Source organism: Mesoplodon densirostris, chromosome 2 (assembly GCF_025265405.1).
Source record: "Mesoplodon densirostris isolate mMesDen1 chromosome 2, mMesDen1 primary haplotype, whole genome shotgun sequence".
In the NCBI taxonomy this organism is placed as follows: domain Eukaryota; kingdom Metazoa; phylum Chordata; class Mammalia; order Artiodactyla; family Ziphiidae; genus Mesoplodon; species Mesoplodon densirostris.
Window position 1 is genome coordinate 124,560,016 of NC_082662.1, and position 25,332 is coordinate 124,585,347.

General features: G+C 37.0%; 1 protein-coding gene across 3 annotated transcripts in view; it reads right to left on the bottom strand.

Annotated features, from left to right (window-relative positions):
• The window catches only part of TMCO1 (transmembrane and coiled-coil domains 1), a 47,323-nt gene that overhangs the window by 13,992 nt on the left and 7,999 nt on the right, over positions 1 to 25,332 (bottom strand). For all 3 annotated transcript variants that reach the window (XM_060090867.1, XM_060090866.1, XM_060090868.1), the window contains exons 3-5: positions 23,585 to 23,644; positions 11,708 to 11,754; positions 10,285 to 10,352 (exon numbers count right to left, since the gene is read on the bottom strand). In XM_060090867.1, coding sequence (XP_059946850.1) covers positions 10,285 to 10,352; positions 11,708 to 11,754; positions 23,585 to 23,644 — 175 coding nt within the window. The remainder of the gene's footprint in view (positions 1 to 10,284; positions 10,353 to 11,707; positions 11,755 to 23,584; positions 23,645 to 25,332) is intronic.

Here is a 25,332-nt window from a genome sequence, read left to right on the forward strand (position 1 = left end):
AGCTTCTTAGTTCCAGAGAAGAATCTGGGACAGAAATAGAACTCTAAGTCCCTTGATCTCTAAAAAACAAAGAAAGGATGATATTCTAAAAAGAGACTTGAAGTATAAGGATGTAAGGAAGGGTGCCTAGATTTTTCCCATCAATCTTTTTCTAAACTAGTGATTCTTAATTTTTTCAGTATCAGGCTCCTTTAACACTCTGAAAAATTATTGAGAACCCTAAAGAGGTTTTATTTAGAGGTTATATCTATCAATATTACTGTTTTATAAATTAAAACAGAAATTTTAAACCATTTATCAAATCATTTAAAAGGTAGCAATATTCAGTATGTTAACACAAGTATTTTTATGGAAAATATATTTTCCATACAGAAAAAGAATTTAGTGAGAAGAAAGGCTTTTTTCCCCCCAATCTCTTTAATGTTTTATTTAATAGAAAAATGTTGGATTCTCATAGCTGCTTCATTACTCAGGCTGTTGCAATAATACACACCCTATGAAGCCTCTGGAAAATTCCACTGTACATTCATGAGAGAAGGAGAGTGAAGAAGGCAAATAACATTTTAGAATTATTATAACAACAATTTTTACCTCAAGGACCTCCTAAAAGTCTCAGAGACCTCCAGGGATCCCCAGACCACACTTTGAGAACCACTGTTCTAAACCATGACACCAATAAGAGTTTAAGAACCCTCTTTTCCAAGACTCAAAGATTCCCAGTATATACACATTAAACAGGATAAACACTTCTGGAGAGAAATTCATGGAATATACATAGTGGTGAATGAAAAATGGCATACATAATACTCTGAGATAACTTTTAACATACTTCTAATGTTTGAAAGTAATTCCTTTTACTTTTTCTAAAATGGAAAAGAAAAATGTTTTGAAAAGAGAAAGTCTTAGGAAAAAACTAGAAGGAAATATGTATCAGTGTTTATTTTGAGGTGCTGGGGATATAAACTTCTTTTATAGTTTTCTATGAATAAGCTGTACAGTCAGACAATATTGAAAATTATAAATTAATGTGATTAAGAATAGTGATACGGGCTTCCCTGGTGGCGCAGTGGTTGAGAGTCCGCCTGCCGATGCAGGGGATACGGGTTCGTGCCCCGGTCTGGGAAGATCCCACATGCCGCGGAGAGGCTGGGCCCGTGAGCCATGGCCGCTGGGCCTGTGCGTCCGGAGCCTGTGCTCCGCAATGGGGGAGGCCACAACAGTGAGAGGCCCGCGTACAGCAAAAAAAAAAAAAAAAAAAAAAAAAAAAAAAAGAATAGTGATACTTCATAATATTAGAAAAATATATGACAGCATCAGTTACATTATCCAAATAAAGTCTTTAACTCCAGTTAAAATATATAGAACATTCCCTCTTAGAAAGACATTTGGTATTTAGAATGTTTCTATAGAGGGAGAGGGAAAAGAGAGGTAGCATTACCATCTTTTTCATTGGGGAAAAAAAATCCCTAAATATCCATATTAACTACTGTGGTTATAAAGAGCTTCTTATACAGCTGAACTCCAAAGAATATAAATAGAATGAATTTGACATATTCTATACATATGTATGATTGTCCACTTACTATTTCTAACTGCTTTCCTAGTATATAGTTTGCACAGGGTAAGGGCTCAATCATGAACTGTTGTTACTAGGATATGACGAAAATATTTAAAGATCTGCTTGAAGTAGTTATTCTTATCTACTAACCTCACAAAAGCAAAACAAAGTATTGTAATAACTTTTCCAGGAGGAGATATTCCCATTCACTCACAGGAAGTATTATACACAGTTGTTCCAATATTTCCTGGTTATATGCTATATGCAGTATACTGTTCTACATACGCCACTACTCTCCATCTGTAGAGTTAAACTGTGAGGAGTAGGGCTGGAATAAATATAGCCCAAAATGTTTACCCCTCTTATTGCTAACATACACACCCTTGACATTTTTGACTTGAAATTGTAACCAAAAAGAAAATCTTTTACAACTAATAAATGAATTCAGCAAAGTTCCAGGATGGAAATCAACATACAAAAATCAGTTTCATTTCTATACACCAACAATGAACTATATGAAAAAAAATAAAACAATCCAATCTACATCAAAAACAATAAAATACTTAGGAATAAATTTAATCAAGGAGGTGAAAGATATATACACTGAAAACTATAAGACATTGATAAAGAAACTGAAGAAGACACAAATATATGGAAAGATATCCATGTTCATAGACTGGAAGAGTTAATATTGTTAAAATGTCCATACTATCCAGAGTCATCTATAGGGCTTCCCTGGTGGCACAATGGTTAAGAATCCACCTGCCAATGCAGGGGACACAGGTACAAGCCCTGGTCCAGGAAGATCCCACATGCCATGGAACAACTAAGCCCATGTGCCACAACTACTGAGCCTGCGCTCTAGAGCCAACGAGCCACAACTACTGAGCCTGCATGCCACAACTACTAAGGCCCGCATGCCTAGAGCTTGTGCTCCACAACAAGAGAAGCCACCACAACGAGAAGCCTGCGCATAGCAATGAAGAGTAGCCCCCGCTCCCTGCAACTGGAGGAAGCCTGTGTGCAGGAACGAAGACCCAATGCAGCCAAAAATAAATAAATAAAATAAATAGATTTATTAAAAACAACAACAACAAAGTCTATAGATCCAATACAATCTCTAATCAAAACTCTACTTTTCACAAAAATAGAAACATCCATACTAAAACTCATATGGAACCACAAAAGACCTTGAATAGGTGAAGCAACCTTGAGAAAGCTGGAGGCACCAAACTTCCTGATTTCAAACTATGTTACAAAGCTATAGTAATCGAACCAATATATTACTGGCACAAAAACAGACATATAGACCAATAGAATAGAATAGAGAGCCCAGAAATAAACCCAGTCAATTAACATCTGACAAGAGCCAGAAATGCTCAGTGGGGAAAAGGATAGTCTCTTCAATAAATGGTGCTGGGTAAACTGGATATTCACTTGCAAAAGAATTACACTGGACCCCTATCATACACTACTCACAAAAATTAACTCAAAATGGATTAAGGACTTAAACATGAGACCTGAAACTGTAAAACTTCTAGAAGAATACATAGGGAAAAAAGCTCCTTGACATTGGTCTTGGCAATGATTTTTTTGGATATGACACCAAAAGCACAAGCAACAAAAATCAACAAATGTGACTACATCAAACTAAAAAGCTTCTGCACAGCAAAAGAAACAACAAAATGAAAAGGCAAACTATGAAATGGGAGAAAATATTTGCAGGCTATATATCTGATAAGGGGTTAAAATCCAAAATATATAAGGAATTTGTACAACTCAATAGCAAAACAAAAAACCGTCAAATAATCCAATTAAAAAGTGGGCAGGGATTCCCTGGTGGCACAGTGGTTGAGAGTCCGCCTGCCGATGCAGGGGGATGCAGGGGACACGGGTTCGTGCCCCGGTCTGGGAAGATCCCACATGCCACGGAGCGGCTGGGCCCGTGAGGCATGGCCGCTGAGCCTGCACGTCCTGAGCCTGTGCTCCGCAACAGGAGAGGCCACAACAGTGAGAGGCCCGCATACTGCAAAAAAAATAAAAAAATAAAAAGTGGGCAGAGGATCTGAATAGACATTTTTCCAAACAAGACATACAAATGGCCAAGAAGTACATGAAAAGGTGGTCAACATTACTAACCATCAGGGAAATGCAAATCAAAACCACAATGAGATTTCACTCATGCCTGTTAGAATGACTATTATCAAAAGGACAAGAGATAACAAATGCTGGCAAGGATGTGGAGAAAAGGGAACCCCTGGGCACTATTGCTGGGAATGTAAATTGGTACAGCTACTATGAAAAACAATATGGATGTTCCTCAAAAAATTAAAAGTAGAACTACCATATGATCCAGAAATCCCATTTCTAGCTATTTAGCCAAAGGAATTGAAATAAACTACTATCTCGAAGAGATCTGTACTCCCATGTCATTGCAGTATTATTCATAATAACCAAGATACGGAAACAACCTAAGTGTCCACCGACAGATGAACGGATAAAGAAAATGTGATATATATACTGTATACAAGTCTGACAGAGAAAGACAAATACTGCATGACATCACTTATATGTGGAATCAAAAAAAGCTGCACTCATGGAAACAGAGAATTAGATTGGTGGTTGCCAGAGGATGAGGGTTGAGGGAAATGGGGAGATGCTGGTCAAAGGGCACAAACTTCCAGTTTTAAGATGAATAAGCTCTGGGCTTCTAATGTACAGCACAGTAATTATAGTTAATACTGTATTATATGCTTGAAAGCTAAGAGAGTAAGTCTTAATTGTTCTCACCGCCACCACAACAAAATGATATTTATGTGAGATGAAGGATTTGCTAACTGACCTTACTGTGGTAATCATTTTGCAATATGTATGTGTATCAAATTATCACTCTGTACACCTTAAACGTACACAATGTTCTATATTATATGTCATTATATATATATATCTCAATAAAGCTGGAAAAAAGCTTTAAAAGAAAAAGGAGAGAGAAAACCTTTCATGTCCTATAAGTGAGTTATTCATTTATGTGAAACTGAACATTTAGTATAAGACCTTAAACCAGCCACAAATATGAAGAAAAAAACCCTTCAAATTAATTTTTCCCAGAGATTAGAGGCTTGCCATAGGAATAGCTAAGAATAGACACCATTACTAGTGTGTAGCCTAATAATGAAAAGAGTTAGGGAGAGAAAGAAAAAGGCGCAAAGAGAGAGATAGCTTATAATAGTTCAATTATTTCTTTAAGTGAACTTACTCTCTGCAGTTCCAGAGGGCAGGACCACTGCTCATGATAAGAACAAGCAGGCATATTTTGGTCCAGTAAAAGGAACCACTTTCAAACCCTAAATACTACTCGGTAAAACTATATTATCTCAGAAACCATCAAGCTCCTCATCGTTGAAAATGAAGAAAAATAATGGAAAATTATCTGCTAGAGGTATTATTGGAGGGATTTCCATATTGACACAGAAGTAATGTGTTAAAATGACTTTAAGATCACTTCTAAGATTTAATGTTTCAGCTTTATGGAAATGATCCAGAAGAGAAGCCAAAGACAAATAAATAGCTGAATTTGGTGCCTCTTGTTGCTACTCTGGCAATCTGGGAGCTCAAGTCCTTCCCATCTTAGTCTAACTTGAGGCTTTTTTCTTTTCAACAATTTTAAGACTAAAATGGATATTAGAGATAATGTATTCCATTCTATAATAAACAGATGATCAAGGTGAAACAGAGAAATTATGCAAAAAATGAATAGTGATTGTTCAATACAATCAAAATATGTACTGTAATAACTGACACCCACATTACTTTTGTTTAGAACTGCTGAGGGATGGTGGGTTTTTTTTCTATATTTTTTTCCCTTTTTTCCCATTTAAATTTAAAATTCATATATACAAATATGATTAAATTTTGATTAAATTATTATTTGCTAATATTTTTAATGAAAAGAAAAAGAAAGGGGTGCATTCAGTTTCAATCCCAGCTATTGTCTGGACTGTCATGTCACATGAACAATGACGTTTTATCTGAGGATATGAAGATAGCATTGAATCCTATAGATTGGATATTCTGAACATCAGATCTGAAATGTCTGCTTGAAATGTCAATATATGTGAAATAAAACTTGGAATTTGCTCACCAAAAAAAAAAAAAAAAGGTACTAGACTTTTAATTTCACATACCAGCTTATACAAATAGAGATACATTCTTTAACTTCTAGGTGCTCACAGTCCTAGACATAAGATATATATATATATATATATATATATATATATACATATATATATATATATATATATATAAAATAAATAAATATATATATATACATTTAAATTTCTGGTCTGGGCACAAAGACCAGAAAAAAAACATGAATACCATTCGGCAACCATGCTCCTTGGTATCTATCCAAAGGAGTTAAAAACATGTTCACAAAAAAAACTTGCACACAGATGTTTATGGAAGCATTATTCATAACTGCCAACTAATAAACCTGCAATGGCACCTCATTATCACCCAAAGTCCACAGTTTACATTAGGGTTCACTCTTCGGTTTTCATAAATGTATAGCAACATGTATCACCATTAAGTATCACACAAAATAGTTTTACACTAAAAAATCCTCTGTGCTCTGCTTATCCATCCCTCCCTCACACCTAATCCCTGGCAACCACTGACCTTTTTACTGTCTCCAGAGCTTTGCCCTTTCTAGAATGTCATATAGTTGTAATCATATAGTACGTAGCCTTTTCAGGTTGCTTTCTTTCACTTAGTAATATGCATTTAAGGTTTCTCCATGTCTTTGCATGGCCAATAGCCCATTTCTTTTTAGCAATGAATAACACTCCACTGTCTGGATGTTCCACAGTTTATCCATTTACCAACTGAAGAACATCTTGGTTGCTTCCAAGTTTTGGCAATTATCAAGCTGCAATAAACATCTGTGTGCAGGTTTCTGTGTGAACATAAGTTTTCAACTCATTTGGTTTCACTTTCACTTTTTATTCTACATTATACTGTTTGAATTTTTTAAAAGTACTTGTGTATTACTAGTATAAGAAAATTCTTTTTCTTTTTAAACTTTGGTTCTGATGCAAACTCCTGGTTAAGATCTACTACATAAGCTTTGGGAAGCTACCTGATATATCATAAACTAGTCATTTCAAATCACCAGGGAAAATATATTATGTACTCCCTACCTGGTATTAACAATAGCTAAGTACTTGGTAAAGTTGGAAACAAACCACCAAAAAAAATTACAGATGAAACAAAATTTAAATATAAAAAATAAAAAGTAGAAAAAAATTTATATAATCTGGTATGAGAAAGGCACTATTTATATAACAGAAAAGAGTAACAGATTTGACATAAAAATTAACATTGCCCATATATCTCAAAAAGAGAGCTTAATAGTCTCAATAAATAAAAAATTCTTATAAAAAGAAAATAAGGGCAAGAACATGGACTAGAAATTTAGAAATAAATAAACATAATAAGTATACGAAAAGATGCTACATCTCACAAGAAATGCAAATTTTAAAAGAAATATTATTATTATTATTATTATTATATATTTTTTTGCTATACGTGGGCCTCTCACTGCTGTGGCCTCTCCCGTTGCGGAGCCCAGGCTCCGGACGCACAGGCCCAGCGGCCATGGCTCAGGGGCCTAGCCGCTCCGCGGCATGTGGGATCTTCCCGGACCAGGGCACGAACCCGTGTCCCCTGCATCGGCAGGCGGACTCTCAACCACTGCGCCACCAGGGGAGCCCAGAAATATTATTTTTTAGCTATTAGATTTGCAAATATTAAACAGATACATAATTCCCAGTGATGAAAAATATATGAAGAAAGAACCACTCAGAAGTACTGAGGGCAATAATCGAAACATATAAATTAATAAAACCCTTTCTAGGGGAATTCCCTGGCAGTCCAGTGGTTAAGACTCTGTGCTTCCACTGCACGGGGTCGCAGGTTCGATCCCTGGTTGGGGAAACTAAGATCCCGCATGCTGTGCGGCAAGGCCAAAAAAAAAAATTTCACCTAAGCAATACTTCTAGGATATGCCTGAGGAAAAAGTAAGTATACACTGGTGTACATACTACCTGTGAAAATTCTGTGTGAAGATTATATAAGTTAGGGTACATCCATTCAATGGAATACTGACAGACATTAAAAATGATTATGCAAGATGGACTTCCCTGGTGGCACAGTGGTTAAGACTCTGCCCTCCCAATGCAGGGGGTCCGGGTTTGATCCCTGGTCAGGGAACTAGATCCCACATGCATGCTGCAACTAAGAGTTCACATGCCACAACCAAAGAGCGCACGAGCCACAACTAAGACCTGTTGCCACCAAATAAATAAATAAATAAATAAATAAATCCTAGCCTGCATGCAGCAATGAAGACCCAACGCAGCCAAAAAAATAAAAATAAATAAAATAAATTTTAAAAAAATTAAAAAAAAATAAAAATCCTCTAAAAATGATTATGCAAGAGTTACACATACTGTATTTACAAAAATTATCACAGGTAACTATAGGAGGTTACAAAACAACCATGTTGGGGTATAAAAATTACTACATACAAATATCTAAATGTTTGTATACGGAGAGAAGAAGTACAAATCTTGAAAGGACACACACTCATTTGAGGAAGGCAGAGTGATCTTTATTTTATATTTTATACATTTATATATTATTGGAATTTTTCCAGTAAGAATTTATTACTTCAATGATTACAGAAAAAAATGTAATAAAAGGTTACACCTGAGAGAAAAATATGGCATTGGGAGAAAAATATATTTGAATCAGATGCCCTTCCCATAGAGCAGCCGTTCATACCACGATATGTTCACAAATAACATTAAGAAAGGGAACCACATGAATATAAGGCAGCATTACCACTGGTAGAAATGGCCACCATTCTTTCTTCCTTTTCTTTTTTTTTAAATTCAGGTATACATAAGTTTTACGATATTAAATAAGTTTCCGGTGTGCAACATAGTGATTCGCAGTTTTTAAAGATTATACTCCATTTAGAGTTATTATAAAATATTGGCTATATTCCCCACAGTTCTTTCTTAATCAGCCTATTTCGTTAGAACCCACCTGTACATAAGACTAAGGAATAAAATCAAATGCTGAACTTCAAGCAAAGCAGTGATTCAAATTTATTGTAGGTATCACACAATAAAGCCAAGACCAATAAGAATAGCTCTACATACACACACCACTAACCTATAAAAATATTATTTTAAAAATCAGAAGTATGAGAAAAATAAGATGTTAAGCATCAAATTTTTTAAATATAGATAAGTACTTAGCTAGCTCTATACTGTCCAGAATGTGACAAATTAAAGAATATTTGAGTATTTGAGTTATACCAATGAAGCTTACTAGTTAACTACAAAATCTTTCAGTGTTTGGTTTGCCTGGTAATCCACGGTGATATATACCCAAGAAATGAGAGAAAGCATAGCAGTGAAAAAAGGATACTGAGTTTAGAGTTATAAGTTAGAAATTATGAGACTTCTAGAGACCTTGGGCAAGTTATTTAATCTTCCAAAGGTCCTTTTCAGCACTAAAGGTCTATGATTTTAGTAATCACTAGTTAAGTGGAAATTTTGTATTAAAATCATTTTGGACATTCCCTTTGGTGCCTCACCTAAGTAAAAATAACCACTCCCTTTTCCCCCCTGCTTTATTTCACACACATACACATCTATTGTACCATCCATCAATGTATTGATCTGTTTGTCCTTTCTTTCTATAAAATTTTGATATTACTGAGGGCAGGGAACACATCTTATTTGTTATATTCTGATACCTAGCACAATGCCTGGCACAAAGTGGGCCCCTGACAGATGGGAAGAGAAGAACAGACTGGAGGTGGGGTGGGGGGTGGGTACAAGGAGAGAAAGAGACAGACAGGTAGAAATGAAGCAGGAGAGGAAGAGTAGGAGAAGGGGAAGGAAAAGAGTGAGTGAGGAAAATGTGTGGGATAGTTCAAGAGAGCTCTGAAAGGTAAGAAATGACAGCTTGTCATCTCTGGATATTTTCCCAGCTTCTGTCAAAAGCAGTCCCACAATTACTCAGGCCTGCTATATGCTAGTTTAGACAACACTAACCTACTTTATCATTAAACGAGGTTATAGTTGTTAAGACTCTATTTTAAGAGTCAAAACACCTCTGTACGACTACCTTCATTTTGAAGCAGTTTGCTAGTAAGGAACTTAAAAACCCAGGAGACATATTAACTTCTTTTTAGAGGACCCATAAAACCTTAGTCTTTGCCTTACACATAAGATATCCTCAATATTAAGAGGGTGAAAAAGTTATCATATAATTGTATTCCATCAAAATTAAATTTCCCTTGATTTTGATAACTGGATTGAGGTTAAGTAAGAGAACATCCATGTTCTTAGGAAACACACACTTTAGTAATTATGGGTAAAGGGGCATGAAGCCTAAAACAAACTCTTGAATGATTCAGAAAAACATACAATTAATGTATAAATGAGTACATATATGATATGGAGAAACAGAGAAAAAAGGAAAGCAAATGAGGCAAAATGTTAACAATTGTGAATCTGGTTAATCAATGTACTGTTCTTGTAACTCTTCTGTAAATTTGAAATATCAAAATATTACCAAAAAAGCTAATTGTTCACATATATACACACATAGAGCAATATTTAGATAAAACCATATAAAAGGCTACTCACATAGAATTAAACATTCCCATTAGGGCAGTAAAACAAAAGCCAATTGCAAACATGGATTTCATTCGAACCTGGAAGGAAACCAACAAATTGTCATTTTACACTAGAGAAAAACCACCACTAAAGCACACCCCAAAGGTTTTGGTTTACCTCATTTTTAAAAGATGCTCCTTGGCAAAAAGCTGTTTATTGGCTAACCCACCCTCCACCTCCAAGGCCTCTTCTCCTTGCCAGCTTCTGATGAACAGTATTGGGGTGGTCATATGACCCAACTCTGGCCAATAAGATGTAAGTACCAACCAGAACTTTTAAAAGGGACAAACTTGGCTAGCATCCCTTTAGGCCTTTTGCCCGTACTTCTTGCCTGGAATGAAGAACATAATGCCTGACAGTAAAGCACCATCAAACAACCAAACGACCATAAGCTAAGGAAGGTTAACCTGAGTCCTTAGTGACATGACTGTGCTGCCACAGCAGCCCAGGACTACCAACCTCTGCACCTCTTGAGCAAGTGAAAAAATTTTTATATGTTTAAGCCATTATTAAGCATTTTGTTTCTTGCAGCTAACTTCTTTCTTAATTACATGTGCCATAAAAGTATAAACAAATAAAAAATCATAAAGATTAAGATTAACAGTTTATCAGCAACTTTTATCTCTTCTTTCTGCAGTTTCCAAATTTGGTCTCATGAACATGTAATAATTGCGACAACAGAAAAGCTATTTTCAAAAAAATGCACTTCTAAATTATGATCTTTCTTAATAAGAATTTCAAGAAACAGAAGATAAAATAATACAGCAAAGGTCTCTTGGTAAGCAAAAGACAACTACTGTACAGTTTAGATGTCCTGTGTTGAATATATAGAAATTAAGTAGAAAAATAAGTCAAGCCATATAATTAGCCTACCTACACCTCAGAAAGACATGCTTGAACTCTACTCTTCATAAATAATGAGTAAATGGCTAATAAAATCACTTTTCCTTACACTTTATGATATGCCTGGCCCTCAGATCAAAAGGCCTCTTAAAGAATAAAGGCCACAATAAAGGCCATCTATGATGCTCCAACTCCTATTTGGGATTACCAGGTCACCACAAAGCCAAAGATTCAGCAATAACATGAGGAAGAAAAAGAAAATAAGCTACTTCATTTGAAAACATAAGGGGGAAGCTAATAAAAACTGTGTGAAAGGGACAAATTATGACTTCGAGAGAGCCTAAAAAAAAAGCTATTCATATTACTAACACGAAGCTTCAGTCCAGTAGCATATTTTCACTTCTATTTGGTCCAGGAACAACCATGATATTATTTATAGCCTGCATAACTATAAATTTCTGAAAAGTTAAGTGCAGTGTACTTGATGAAAACCAGGGTCTTTTGCTGAAAAACATGTGGTTTATCATGAAGTTATATTTAGGACTCTTACCATTGATAGATCCCTGTTATTATTCTTCAGTTTCTCTTCTTGCCGCTCTGCAAAGAATTAATGAACTGGTTAATAAACACAGTGCTGAGCGCAAAGCAGATGTTAAACTGTCACTGCCTGATGACTATAATAGCACTTCTGTCTCAGTATCACTTAATATGATAAGCTGAATACATGGAATACTGTATACTTTGTACTAATAGAAAATTCAAATGCAGCAGTGCACCAAAATAGTTCAAATTAAATAAATAAAAATATTTAAAGTTTAATTTAAACTTTAAATGTCTGTACTCTGTACATTAAGATATACTCTTACGTTACATCAAAAGGAAGTATAACCATAATGACTGTACTTAGGTTTCAAGTATTAATTACCCATCTGTTATGATTTTTCCCCCCTTTCAGTTTCTTTAAGAGAGCATGGAGTCTAAAAATTAAAAGCCAATTAAGATGAATTTAAGATTCAGGTTCTTTCACATTACAGTCAAATCACTCTAAAAATAAGCATAGTTTCATAGTTAAGTCACTTGGAAAGCTAGGAAATTTGACATATATTTCAAAAAAATTGTTATATACACAGAACCTAAACCGCTAAAGAAGTCTCAGCTGTACATTAATGACCTTATTTACTGTATTGCATCAACGTAAGGGACTTTGTTGTACTTATGAAGAAACTGAGGCCCAGCAAAGGAGAAGTGAGTTCTCAGAGACCACACAGGTATTGTAGGCCAAAGCCAGGACGAGAATCCAAGTTCCCAACTCCCAACCCAATGATCTCTATATATACTATGCTACTGCTTTCTTTGATTATGCATTTTTATCACCGGGATCAATTCATTCAACAAATACTTATTGATTACCTACTAAATGCCGAGCACTTTTCTGAGCACCAGGGATAAATGAATGAACAAAACACACACAAATCCTCACCTTCACAGGAAGATTATGAAATTAAAATATAATACCCTCTAAAATAAAAAATATACAATTGGAATATATGAAACTGGTGTGAGGGCTGCAAGTTCAGGCAGTTAAAGGAAAGGAAGGAAGAACAGGCCTACAGGAACCGCAGACTGGAGTGTAGTTTCCAAACAATGTACGGTGAGATGAATATACGCTTCCTTGTCCTAAATTGTTCCTATCCAGTTTGTTCTCCCGGGGAGGAAAGGATACAGGCAGGAGAAAGTGAGGATTATGAAGATATATGAAAGAAAATGAACAAAATGGGGTGGAACTAAGGTGTATCTCAGGGGCTAGAGTTCTTTTTCTACCTGAGCAGCCCTCTTAAAATGCAATAAGACTTTTTAAAATTGGGTGTTTGAAGATTGGGATGACTAGAAGGTAAACAGGCGTAAAACCAAGTAAAGGGGGAAAAGGACTACCACTGAGACATGAAAAGAAAGGTATAGAAAAGCATCTATGCTAGAAACCTTGGCACATACTTGACTCCCTACTCTATCTTCAATCAAACACCAAGTCCTATTAATTATACCTCATAAATACTTATGAAATCCACCTCTTCTCCTCCTCCTTACTATCACTTCCTTAGTTAGGATTTCTAACATCTCTTACCTATATTACTTTCAAGTCTCCTAACAGATCTGCCTCCAAACTTGTTCCCTCAAATCCATCTTCCACATAAATGCAGTCAGATCTACTTAAAAGGCAAAACTGAACAAAATCATGATACTCCCCAGCTTAAAATCCTTCCATGTCTTTTCACCCCTACAAGATCATGTTTCTTTTTTTTGGCCACGCCACGCGGCATGTGGGATCTTAGTTCCCCAATGAGGGATCGAACACACCCCCTGCAGTGGAAGCGTGGAGTCTTAACTACTGAACCGCCAGGGAAGTCCCAAGATCATGTTTCACTATCACCTTCAAGTCCTGCATCTGGCCCCTGTTTACTTCTGCAGCCACATTTCCAACCACTCCCATAAATTTTTATGTTCTTGCAATACCAAACAACTTTAAGTTCCTGTATATACGATGCTTTTCTCTTGATTCAGTGTTTGTTCATGAAGTCTCTTCTACCTTGGGTGACCAAGTGTCCCAGTTTTCCCTGGACTCTTCCAGTTTTAGCTCTGAAAATCTCATATCCCAACAAAGTCCTCGGACTAGACAAATTGGGGTGGTTGGCTACCCTACTTCCACCTAGACTGTTTTATCCTACCCCATCAAACCCTTTCCTGGCTAGCCTGTACTCAACTTTTAAGCCTCAGCTCTTGTGTCACCTCCTTTTGACAATCTTGATTCCTTAAGCAATACTATTCTAAAAAGCTTTCTACAATTATGAAAATATCCTACATCTGTGCTGTCAATACAGTAGTCACTAGCTCCATGTAGCTACTGAGCAATGAAATGTGACCAGTATGATTGAGGAACTAAAATTTCAACTTCATTTATTAATAATTTTTATTAATTTAAAATCTGAACAGTCAAATGTAGCTACAGGCTGCTGTATTGGACAATGCAGTCCTAGACACTGGATTAGAAGTCCTTTCTTTATGCTTCCAGAATATTCCAAGCACATCTCTATCATTATACTCACCGAGTTTATACATTTTGTTATAATGATCTGTTTATGTACTTAACAATGCAACTAGATGGCAGGCTCCTGGAGGACAAGGACTTCTTCATCTTTGTATCCTCAGTAATTGGCAAGTAGTTAGTTGCTCAGTATTGTAGTATATGCTCAATATTGCTTAATGAATCAGCAATATAATAAAAGCTGATCTGAAGATACCATACACCAAAAATCCCTTTCCAGGGACAGGAGTCTTTGATAAAGCTGGTAGCCTGAAGATGCACTTAAAGCCGAAGGCTGAGAGGACACTAAAGTGACATAGTTTTTATGAAGTTCTATTCCACTTTTTTCAATTATGTCCAAACAGAAGCTCTAACCATATGTAGTGTCAAGGTAGACTGTATGTATACATGGCTTAAGAAGAATACAGCAGTACAGGTTTATGATATATCTCAACACTACTGTGCTTGGTTCCTGAAGATTTTTCAACTCAAATTGTTTTTAGGTGCCCACTATATACAAATAAAGTAGGTTTTGCTGGTTTCAAATAATTCAGAAATAAGTTAACATTCGTCTGGTTTTGGAGGGGATAAAAGAAACAGAGTCAAGTTTCTTATGATCTTGATGTGCTTAGTTGGTAGGAAATGCTAAGATGCCTCAAGAAGCATAAACACTACAAGGACTTCAACATTTAAAGTCCTAGACAATGAAAGAGTTTTCAGAAATCCAGAAATGCCCATGTGGGAAACAGCAAACCTGATCTAATAGAAATGTTACCAACAGGGAAGCAATTTCAGGTACTCCCCAAGTTACGAACAATAAACTTGTAAATATCTCCATAAAGTCACAGTTAGGTTTATATACCTCCCATCTCCCCAGTAACCCCAATGCCTAATCTAAAGTTTTTCCATTTTCAGTTTTCTCCATTCCCAGCTCAGTTAATTGTATCTCAGATCCTCCTAATCTCTCTCTCTATACCCACGTTCTCTTTTACCCTCTTTATTTTCCTTCTGGTCTTAGAAAATTATTAAACTCCTTCTCTATCTCTCTTCCATTAAGACTACCAAACCCTGACTCTAATAAAACTGTTAGGCAAAGATTTATTCTATTCATTCTCATTATTTTAAAATATAAGATTCAAGTTTTACAAGGATATTCTGTTAGACACAATGAGAAATGAAACATTTAAGTCCTTAAAAGTACTTAAAACATCCTTTTAGAGTTTCTATCTCATACTGTAATCAAATCTACTTTTCTTTAAGCCTCAATGATTTAAGTACATTTTAAATGTTATTTCCTAACCAATTTTGCTTTTAATTACCATTAATACAAAAGAGGAACAAAAACAAAACCAACTATTGTCCCTAAAAATAAAGTTTTTACATTACATTATGGGTTAAATAAGCTATGAAGACAGGTTTGTCAATCTAACCACCATGTAATACATGGTTTTATAAGAATAATCCAACTTCTAATAGACTGTATTGAAAAAAGTATCTTTTTTTAAACAACCTGCTTTTCCCTTATCAAGAAACTTTGTTTCCTCAAGTGAACAATTTCTGGGAAAGTCACATTAGTCGGTAAAATAAGTGCAAACAATTTATTTTGAAATGATGTTTTATATTGTTTATTAGCAGCAATCAAATATTTGAGCATAATGCTTCATGTAATTATGAGAACAGTTTTGGCTGAGATGATGCAATAAAAGCTAGCTAGTTAACTCAACTTCTAGTACCTCAAATAGTTAAGAGGATACTGAAATAAGTAAAAGTGATTGACTGGTTCTCTATTGCTCTGTGTGTAACTTAGCCCTTAACTGTTGTCAGTTAACTAGCATAACTCCTCTCAAAAAGTTGTTTCTTGGCCCCAATAAGGTAGGGAAGTCACTGTCTCAGTCTAATGTTATTTTCATCTCGGTGGTGTGTTACTTAAAAGAAGTAGAGCTAGTGAACCTCCTCCTAAGGTTCACTCGCCCTTAGTTTTCTCCCTTGAGAAAACTCAACATCTAGAAGCCCAAGGCTTCCAAGATGGTTGTACTTCCCAACCCACCTTTCAACTGTTATGTTGACATCAGGAGGGAGAAAACGTATGTCTAAAACCTTCTACACCTCCCCTGAAGACCTAGAATTTAAAGATTTCAAGTCGAGTGCTGGAAATAAATATTCTATGTCATTCAGTGTTCACTTGTCCTGTGTGAACTATTCTTTATGCCATTCAGAACCTCAGGATTTAATACACAGGAGAATCATACCTCAATTCCTCCATTTGAAAGGAATTCTATACACTCTTTTACCACTGAACTTTTGGAATACACTCTCTATGAAATTTGAGGAAATTTCATGGAGAAAAAAAACTGGAAGTATAAAGGAGATATATTTATATTCTAGGATGATTTATTATCCAAGATGATAGACAAAAGGAAACATTAAAATTCTAAAAGGGAATACTCCAATTAAAAAGAAGCTACATTTCTTGTAGCTATTGGAATACACTAGTAGCAACAATGACATCCATTCTGACCAAAGAATGAACAAACCTCAAGCCAATCTATCACACATTTTTATTTGACAGCATTAGGCTTTGTACAATATGATAATATAATTTAAGTAAGAAAGGAACACGTCATCATTTACCTTAGTCAATAACCAGTGACGGGACTTCCCTGGTGGCACAGTGGTTAAGAATCTGCCTGCCAATGCAGGGGACATGGGTTTGAGCCCTGGTCCAGGAAGATCGCACATGACGCGGAGCAACTAATCCTGGGCGCCACAACTACTGAGCCTGTGCTCTAAAGCCCGCAAGCCACAACTACTGAGCCGACGTGCCACAACTACTGAAGCCTGCGAACCTAGAGCCCGTGCTCCACAACAGGAGAAGCCACCGCAATGAGAAGCCCGCGCACTGCAATGAAGAGTAGACCCCGCTCACCACAACTAGAGAAAGCCCATGCACAGCAACAAAGATCCAATGCAGCCAAAAAAATTAAAAAATAAAAAATAAATAACCAGTGACTTTTCTGTCAAAGAATATAAATCAATTAAAGTACTCACGGGGCAACTGGGTAGTCTGATCAAACCGACAGTTTGGGAGATGGGGAACATCTTCAAATAAGGAAGAGATGATCAAAATAGCAGATGCTTCTCTATAGATTAAAGGAGTTAGGTATGCCATGACACTTCTATATTCTGAGTTGTCTTGAATGGAAGACCAATTAATAACATGCCTTTAAAATTTCATGTAGATTGGGAGAAGCAAAATTTAAATGAAATGCCTGATACAACCTTCTTTTATAGAAAATCCAAACAGCATAGATAAACATCTAGAATAAATATATTAATTCAGGGCCCCAAATAAATTTCAAAAATGTCCTCCCATATTTCCAAGTCACCAAGAAAGGAGATACGCACCCCATTCAGCAAAGCTTCAGAATGCCTGCTCTCCCTTCTCTGGCCACCTTCTGGGGAATATCTCCCTCTCATCATAGCCTCTGTTCAGTTTCAACCTTATGAAGATTCCTAACACCCCGTGCCCTGCCACTACTGACCAAAAAGGAGGCCAATCCATAGGCTTACCCATGACCTACGGCATAAAAAGATGAGCTGAGTTAGTTGGATTCCTTCTTGCAGGAATTTAAACCAGAAAATCTTGGGAAAGTAAATCATTTAACTGTGGGAGCAGAAACAGCAAAATAGTAATGTAGAACTGGCTCTTGAACTTTAGTTCATCTAAAAATTATCTGGGCAGCTTGTTAAAAAAGCAGGCTCCTGTGTCCCATGTCCAGAAATTCTGATTCAGTAAAGCCTGGGAGTAAGACTCAGAACCCTTCATTTGTAACAAGTATCTCAAGCAATACTGATATAGGTGGCCAGAGAGCACATTATGAGTAATACTGATATAGAAAGAACCACAGGAGACAAGCCAAAGTTAGGCACAGGCAAAAATTAAATGCTAGGGAAGCACTGCAGAGAAAGTGGGGAAGTTGAACAACAGAAGAGAGAGAAGTACTATAAATTAATAGTGGAGCCCAATGTCTGGCTTTATCCCAGGGCTTGCTCTGCCGGCAGGAATTGCTTTAACACAGTTCCTGCCTTCCTGTAACCAATTAGTTCAGCTTTTCCTGAGTTCTGGATCACAAATATCCTTAAATTCCTCATTATTTGAGGTAACTTGACTGCAGCCAAAAGATCTAAATACAATTCATACATCAAAAGTAGTTTCTCTTTTATGAGACGGAAATGTAAAATAACCCAAACATCTGCTCCTGAAATTAAGAATGGGAAACATAAAAACTTCAGACACCTCAGTTTCAAGTTAATGTTTCTATCCAAGACCATTATCTCTAAGAGCTTCACCTAGTGATATCAATGACATTTTGCTTCTCTGAAACACTGAATATTGCTGACCACACCCCTCTTACTAAAAACTCCCTTCTTTCAAGGCAGCAATATCATTCTTTATAGTCTCCCCATTACTGTATATATATATATGTTTGCTTTTTTATAAATAAATTTATTTATTTATTTTTGGCTGCGTTGGGTTTTCGTTGCTGCACGCGGGCTTTCTCTAGTTGCGGCGAGCAGGGGCTATTCTTTGTTGCGGTGCATGGGCTTCTCATTGCGGTGGCTTCTCTTGTTGCGGAGCATGGGCTCTAGGCACCCGGGCTTCAGTAGTTGTGGCTCGCGGGCTCTAGAGCACAGGCTCAGTAGTTGTGGCGCATGGGCTTAGCTGCTCTGCAGCATGTGGGATCTTCCTGGACCAGGGCTTGTACCCGTGTCCCCTGCATTGGCAGGTGGATTCTTAACCTCTGTGCCACCAGGGAAGTCATATATAATATATATATATATATATTTTTTTTTTTCACAGAAACCCAAGTGGGGAATCTGAGCAAAGGGAAAGTAAGGGTTGCATAATAACAAAATTGTAGATAGGGTCAGTATACAAGAATACATTTAACTGGTCTTATAAAGTTGCTGGAGATGAATAGCAAATCTGACTCTATGCTTATTAGCAGCCAGTCTCAAAGTGGAGGGAAAAACCATCAGTTCAAGCACAGGGTCAATAAGATAAAAAATAAATCAATTATTTATGAGAATCACTGCTTGTCTTGACATTGAAAACTACTACAAAGTTTCCATAATTTCTCATCAAAGGGGTATCGTGTAATGTTGTAGATAATGTTCTCAAAAACAGTCCGTAGCAGCACTACAGTAAATTTTATCTGGCTGATTTTTTCATGACATGTCTAATAGTGCAAATGTCAAGGAGAAATAGAGTAGAAGCAATTTTACAAAGTCCAAAACTATATACAAGTTTAGGTTTACAGATTTCTGATAGTCTGGTTTAATTTAGGAGTAAAATTTATAAATCTACAGAATGGATAGGATGTTTGTCCTTCAAGCAACTCCTAACAAATATTATGTCTTGTAACTCCTATTATGTTTTGATAAGCAACTCTTCATAAATATTATTTCTTTTACCTTCTGATGACATTCTGGTGAGCAAACAATTTAAGGTAGCATTCCATGGTAAAATAATTTGAGTATAGATAGTTTGTGTTGTCAATTTTAAGGGTAGTGGGTAATGTGCCTTCCATTTTTTTTTTTTCCTTGCATTACATTACGCGGGCCTCTCACTGTTGTGGCCTCTCCCGTTGCGGAGCACAGGCTCCGGATGCGCAGGCTCAGCGGCCAAGGCTCACGGGACCAGCCGCTCTGCGGCATGTGGGATCTTCCCGGACCGGGGCACGAACCCGTGTCCCATGCATCGGCAGGCGGACTCTCAACCACTGTGCCACCAGGGAAGCCCATGTGCCTTCCATTTTTACATCTTGCCTATCCTTTATAGCAAAGCTACTCCAAAGAATTACCCATGTTCAATGTCTTCACTTCCTCACCATGCATTATCTCCTTAATCTATACAATCTGGCTTCTATCCCTTATCATGCCACTGAAATTATTCTTGCTAAATCACTAATTATCTCTGTTTTGCCTCTTAGATATTTAACACCCAGCCTCTAACCCTTCCTGTCCTCTGAAACTCTCCCCTCAACTTCTGTGACACAACTCCTTTCCAACTTCTCTGGCAATACTTCTTCAAGCTCCACTTCTTCTTCTATCCCTTAAATTTCTATGTCTCAAGACTCTCCATCCTCAGCTCTTTGCTTTTCTTACTTTATATGGTCTCCCTATGTGATTTCATTTACTTTGTGGACTCAATTATAATTTATAATCATATGATTCTAAATTCTATTTGTACCCTTTATCTCTCCGCCAGCTCCAAACCATACATCCAACAGTGTACCAAGTATTTCCGCCCTACTGTCACACAGACACTGCAAATCTAACATGTTCAAACCTGAAATCATCCTCTCCTCTTCCTCATCCCAATCTGCAACTTCTCTGATATTTCCTCTCCTAATCAGAAATCTGGGCTTTTTCCCAGACTCATTCCTCTCTACATACCCTACATCTAAAAAGTCTGCAAGTCCTGGGACTTCCCTGGTGGCACAATGGTTAAGAATCCGCCTGCCAATGCAGGGGACTCGGGTTCGATCCCTGGTCTGGGAAGATCCCACATGCTATGGAGCAACTAAGTGCATGTGCCACAACTACTGAGCCTCCGTGCCACAACTACTGAAGCCCGTGCACCTAGAGCCTGTGCTCCACAACAAAGAGAAGCCACCGCAATGAGAAGCCCACGCACCGCAATAAAGAGTAGCCCCCATTCGCCGCAGCTAGAGAAAGCCTGTGCGCAGCAATGAAGACCCAATGCAGCCAAATAAATAAATAAAATTAAGAAAAAAAAAAGGCCTTCAAGTCCTGTTACATCTACTTCCTCTATATCCATTGAATCTGCACCATTCCTATTGTCACTGCCTAAGTTCAGGTTCTTGCCATTTGTATGCCTAGGATACATAAAAAGCCTCATAACTTCCCTGCCTCCAGAATGACCCCCTCTCTGATTTATCCTCCAAACTATTGCCAGAGTTGTCTTCCTTAAAATCTGATTTCAAATTTCTGTTTAAATCCCTTAATGGTCACGGGAAGACTTCTGCATACGTTAACCTCCTTACCTTAGTTTAATTTATAAAGATCTTTATGAACTAGGCCCTACTTATTTCTCTAGCCTTGTCTGCTTGTACTTTACACATACCTTCTTTTTTATTTGTTATACTAAACTATTTATAGTTCCAGGTATATACCTTGCTATTTGACCCTTCTATGCTTCTGTATATGCCTATCCTTCTACCGAGAATATACAAGGCTTAAAAATGCAGATTTTTGGGACTTCCCTGGTGGTGCAGTGGTTAAGAATCCACCTGCCAATGCAGGGGACACGGGTTCGAGCCCTGGTCTGGGAAGATCCCAGATGCCGTGGAGCAACTAAGCCCGTGTGCCACAACTACTGAGCCTGTGCTCTAGAGCCTGCAAGCCACTGAGCCCACGTGCCTAGAGCTGTGCTCCACAACAAGAGGAGCCACCGCAGTGAGAAGTCCGTGCACCGCAAAGAAGGGTAGCCCCCGCTTGCTGCAACTAGAGAAAGCCCATGCACAGCAACAAAGACCCAAAGCAGCCAAACATAAATAAATAAATAAATTTATTTAAAAAAACTGCAGATTCTTAAAGTTATGAATGACTAGGTTCAAACCCCTTCTCTACCACTGACTTAATCCATCATACCACTGAATGACCAAGAGCAAGTTACTTAAACCTCAATTTTCTCATCTCTAAAATAGAGGTAACACTGTTCACTACCACATACCATTGTTAAGATAATTAAAAAATGTCAAGTGCTTACTTCAGGGTGTTGCAGATGGTAAGAACTCAACTGACCAGTATTTTATTTATTTATATTTTTACTTAGTTAATGCACACTAAAGCTTCAAGATTCAGCTTAAGCATTATCTCTAAAAGAAAACCTGATCCTCTAGATTGGTTTGGATATCCTTTCTTCTTTACTTTTATGCCACTCAGAATATCTCTCTAAAAAGTAAGTATTGGGGCTTCCCTGGTGGCGCAGTGGTTGAGGGTTTGCCTGCCGATGCAGGGGACGCGGGTTCGTGCCCCGGTCGAGGAGGATCCCACATGCCACAGAGCGGCTGGGCCCATGGGCCATGGCCGCTGAGCCTGCGCGTCTGGAGCCTGTGCTCCGCAACGGGAGAGGCCACAACAGTGAGAGGACCGCGTACCGCAAAAACAAACAAACAAGCAAAAAACAAACAAAAAACAAACAAACAAAAAAGTAAGTATTACACTGCATTGATCTGTTTTTCCTCTTTAGACCTCTTAAAACAGCAGTCCGCAACCTTTCTGGCACTAGGGACCAGTCTCGTGGAAGACAATTTTTCCACAGACGAGGAGGGTGGGGGTGTGCGTGTGGGGATGGTTCAGGTAGTAGTGAATACGATGAGGAGTGATGGGGAGTGGCAGATGAAGCTTTGCTCCCTTACCCACCCACCACTCACCTCCTGCTGTGTGGCCCCATAATGGTCCGTGGTCCAGGGGTTGGGGACCCCTGTCTTAAAAGACAGAATTTTTTTCTACTTTGTTTCTCCAATGCCCACCAGGGTGACTGACACAGAGTAGATGTACAGTAGCATCTTGCCATGGAACTAAATGAATAGGCCATTTAGAACACATCTGATACCCCTACACTAAATTGAAAAGCTTTAACCAGAACAGAACACTTGTATAGTCTAGCCTGGTAGAGTAATCTCCCAGGATTTAACAGCAGTGACCTAGGCATAGAGACATAGTTTCTGAGCCAAATACACAATTTCACAACCATTTTGTTCTGATTGTAGAATCAGGAAGCATCATAAAGTATAAATACAAATCACATGCAGTCATTTATAAATTGTCTTTTTGGAACTGAACTACATTCTGTTTTAAATTCTAAATTACACTGGAAAACCAAAAACATATAATTATTTTGCAGACTAGGTAAAATTACTCAGCAGAAAATGTCCTACATCTTGGTAGATCTCCATCACCAGTCAATTCTCAGTAAGGAAGCTATGGCAACAATAAATACAAGTAACTCAGACTTAACTGGAAATAATCATCTTAGAAAAAAAATACAACAATACCCTTTTACAAACTATGCCAAGAACCTTCAGCCAAGTTCAAAAGCCATGACTGTCAACACCATTTCACTAAACTGAAATTTCAAACCTAAGAGCAAAAACAAGTAGAGAGAATCAAGTAAGATAACATATGCAGTGCTTTGTAGACCATAAAACTATACAAACATAAGTTACCACTACTAAATACTTTATTACATTTTCATTATCTAAGAATTTATTTCTTCCAAGAAACCTCAATATTTTGTATACCAATAACTCATCTTACCGATTTTCTTTTTTTGTTGTCGACCAGCTGACTCCGTTATTGTTTCCTTCTTCTTTTCCACTGTAAACAACATAGTAACATAGTAAAAATTAATTATGCATTACACAAAAGAAACAAAGGATGTTTTATCACAGCTGAACCAATGAAAGAAGCTTACAAGAAAGTTACATGCTGCCTTTGATTACGGTCATGGTTAACTGGTATGCTCCCACACCTGCTAACAGTAAAAGGTAGACACAATATTCTAAAAATCAAACAGCAATATTGTAAGCATCATTAATTAAATACCCATAAAGGACTTTATAAACACAAAGTCATAATCAAAACTAAGATGATTTTCAGACCATTAGCTGTGGGTGATTGCCTTAGGTAGAGTCTAAGCACAATTTTAAAATTCTGCTCTCTCAGGTGATTAATTGTAGTACCATTCTCATATTCACCATAGAAGGTGGGCATTCATTCATTCACTTACTGGCTACCTAAGTTAACAGGCACCATTCTAGGTAAATAAAAAGATAAACATGATCCTTGCCCTCTAAAAAGCAATTTAGTGAGGTCACATAATCAAGTAACAATTATAGTATAGAAAAATGGCAACACATGCACAGGGTAGGAAGATCAGGAGAGCCAAAAAAGCTAAGACCAATTTTTCTTGAGGCTTTTCAATTAATATGACGATAGAGTAACAGTAAGCTTTTGAAGAAGAATAGTGTTAATGTATTTATATTTTATATTTACTATCTTTAATCACCTATGAATGGACTAGCAATAGATACACCAAAAATTACCTTTACTCTATTTACATTATCTGTTTCTTATCTTAGTATACTTCCTTTACTAGCAAATAGTACAGTATATGTATTATCTCTAAAAGCTGCGTTAAAGAGAATTGGCAGGTAGGAATCTTTCCCTTAGGATATTAAGTATGCTGAATTCTAAAAGCAAAATTGGTGTTACTCCTTTATCAAAGAGATATAAAATTCAATTTAACTCCACTATTACAAATAAAATGGTAAAGTTCTGACTATAATAAAATGTGTGTGTGTGAATATATGTATTGGGTGTCTAAGTGACAGGTACTGTTCTAGGTAGATAAAAAGATAAAACATGACATATATAGGGGGAAAAAAGAGGCTTTTTTTTTCGTTTGGTCACACAAGGCAGCATGTAGGATCTTAGTTCCCTGACCAGGGATCTAACCCGTGTGCCCTGCAGTGGAAGCTTGGAGTCTTAACCACTGGACCACCAGGGAAGTCCCAAGACAGAGATTTAGAATGAACTACTAGTATGAGATCATAAAAGGAAATTAAGTCAAATTCTACAAGATGTTACAGAAATAACACTTTAAAAGACAAAATGGACAGAAACATTGATGCTTTATTCTTTATCATTATTATTAACCAAAGAAACAAAAAATATTTCCCACCTCAGAAGGACTATAACACAGCTACTTGGCATTTAACCATGACTGCATAAAAAACAAGGGGAAAAAAAAAAGTCAGAAGGATAGAGAATAGAAACATAAGATGATACACAATGAACATTAACCTGACCTTCTAGCACACTGGATTAAGACTAGATAAATCTTTTCTAGGGATAATATAAATTAACCTAATGGTTTCTTAACCTCATGAAGTTGCGAAGAAACTCTTTTTGCTGATATTCATTCACCAGAACCTCACCCCATAACAAGAAATGGAGATACTGGACTTCCCTGGTGGCACAGTGGTTAAGAATCTGCCTGCCAA